General features: G+C 34.1%; 1 protein-coding gene across 1 annotated transcript; it reads left to right on the plus strand.

The window, feature by feature from the left end:
• Positions 1–1,661: 1,661 nt before the first annotated feature.
• On the plus strand, positions 1,662–2,372 carry LOC144567289 (ethylene-response factor C3-like). Its single transcript, XM_078317388.1, has one exon. The coding sequence runs from the start codon at positions 1,736–1,738 to the stop codon at positions 2,363–2,365; it is 630 nt and encodes a 209-aa protein (XP_078173514.1). The 5' UTR covers positions 1,662–1,735; the 3' UTR covers positions 2,366–2,372.
• The last annotated feature ends 338 nt before the right edge of the window (positions 2,373–2,710 follow it).

Genomic DNA, 2,710 nt, shown 5'->3' on the forward strand with positions numbered 1-2,710 from the left:
AGATCTTGTGTGTCGCTTATCCCTACAGCATAATGAGTTGCTTGGGACCTAAATCAGATGGTTTCACACTTTCATACTTCCACTTAATTTACATTTTACATAATATTTTAGTGGCACAAAGCCGAATGACAAACTTTGTGAGATAAACATAAACCATAAACTATAACACTTTTTTGATCCCAAAGGAAAAATAAATAACAAAACCAACAAAAACTTTTTTAGTTGTGTTTTATGAAAATATGTGATAGTTTGCTATGTGTAGAATATTGGTGAGAAAGTTAACAAGTTATTTCATAATTTAAAAAATACTTTTAATTAATAATTGGTTATTTTATTAGACACTTATATAGTACTTGTAATTTCTTATTCCATAAAAATATTCCGAAAAAGGAATATATCTCTGAAAATACTAAGATAAATTTTGAGCTATTTTTCTATGTGTTTAAAGAGTGTCGGTTAAGTGATCAGTAATTTCACAAATCAAAGACCACACAGTCCATGCCAACAGCAGATCCAGCACATTAATCCCCAATCAATGTTTGACCGGCCGCCGTGCTTGATTGACCCACGTGCTAGACTTTCTTACTGGTGGGACAAAATCCCAAATCAATGGACTCAATCCCATGCACCGGGGCTACTTTTAAACCGAACCGATTACAAAAGAAATAAAAAATTAAAATAAAGCGAACCGAAGGCATTTCTATTTTTTTTTTTTTAACCTTACTGGGATGTTTCTAGAATTCTAGACAATAAAATGCCTTTTCTTTTTGTTTTTTATACTGCGCTTTTTGGCGCTATTGCCCAAGTCAAATAAATTTCGTAAATACACCTCAGAATTAGATAATTTTTTTATGACTCAATTATTTGTTCCTAGACTTCTTCTAACAAGCTTTGTATTTTTCTCGCCTTATCAATTACTTATTCAAACAGCATTTCTATTCATCCAAGTTAATACAAATCAATATTGCCTTTTTATGAAAATATTTATGTTTTACCTACATTGATACCATCATTGTTATCATGAACCCGAATAAGTCTATGATGAACATAATAATCTAGTGTAAATCAACCAATTTATTCATGTAAATTGAATATAACTATATAACCTGAACTGTGTTTTATTGTTTTGCTATGTTAGAATCCATTCAAGATACTTTTACAGCAATTTTTTAATTTTTGAGCTCTTTCTTTATGATAATAATTATTTTATTTAGTAGCAGTTTAAGAACAATAGATTATTTAAATTATTTAAATTATTTGAATACAAAATTTAACCAAAATAAAAACTCATATATTGTGAACACCAGATGATTGTATATCATTTTATTCCTTTAGGACCAATTCAAAATTCTTTCCCAGCAAAATTTTCAATTGTCGATCCCTTTATCATTAACCTTTTTCAGTTAACTTCAAGAGAAAAAAAATATTGAGATTATTTGAATAATTATAGTTAAAATTAAATACTAACACATGCAATTTGAAGTTTTGTCTTTTTATAATTTTTTAAGAGAATTGAAAATTTGTCCTCGTCAATTGCCACATACTAGTTGGTAGTTTATGACCACCTTTACAACAAAACTTTCAAGGGTATATATGAATAAATATTTTTTTCAACTTCTAATGCTTCCCTTCTTCTCCACAAGTATAAAAGGGGAAGGGCGCCAACATTTCAAGTATCAAAAACAGAGCAAACAGAGCATCTACAAATCAAAGCAAACTAAAACATCTGGATCAAATGGACTTCCTGCAATTCTCAGGCGATTACACTCCTCTCCCTTTCAACCCAAATGACTCCGACGAGGTGATGCTCCTTGACATGTTGGCAACGGCCGAGACGAGCCCTAGACCAACGAAAGAAGAACAAGAAGAAACAGATGCCTCATCTCGCTCCCCGAAATACGAAAAAAATGAAGAAAGTTCAACCACTAGCCCGAAAGGTCGGTGTTATCGTGGTGTGAGACGACGGCCTTGGGGAAAATTCGCTGCTGAGATAAGAGATTCAACCAGACATGGAGTCAGAGTTTGGTTGGGGACCTTTGACAGTGCTGAGGCAGCCGCTTTAGCTTATGATCAGGCTGCTTTCGCCATGCGTGGATCGCTGGCAGTGCTTAATTTTCCCGTCGAGAAAGTTCGTGACTCTCTCAAGGGAGTTATGAGCGGTGACGCGGGATCACCGGTCTTGGAGTTGAAGAGGAGGCATTCTATGAGGAAACGAGGAGCGGGGAAGAGAAACAAGGGGAGAGAAATGGAGATGCGAAGCGTGGTTGAGTTGGAGGATTTGGGAACAGAGTACCTGGAGGAGTTGTTAAGGACCACCGAGATGGGGAGCAGTAGTTGCTCCTCTTGGCGCTGTAATTCAATTTGATTGTCAAGTTCATTTTATCGCAAAAAAAAGAAGAAGATTGTTAAGTTTGTTTATTTCTTAATTGGTTCTTTCTTCAGATGATTTGCGTAGTAGTGCAGTTTTAGCATTATAACGATTTTGCAGCTGTAATGGCAATCTCTTGTGTTCCTCTGTTTACTTTTTTCTAATGAGAGATACTCTGTAAACGCAAAAAACATGAAGGGAGAGATTTTTATCTTTAATCTTTCTCATTTTCTGTGTATATATATATATTCTACTAGTGATTAATTAAGCACCATAATCAAACGGCTAACTGATGTTTTGGTCATATACTTATATGAAAACTATCAAGGACACCTAATCTAA

Source organism: Carex rostrata, chromosome 16 (assembly GCF_964058835.1).
Source record: "Carex rostrata chromosome 16, lpCarRost1.2, whole genome shotgun sequence".
NCBI lineage: Eukaryota > Viridiplantae > Streptophyta > Magnoliopsida > Poales > Cyperaceae > Carex > Carex rostrata.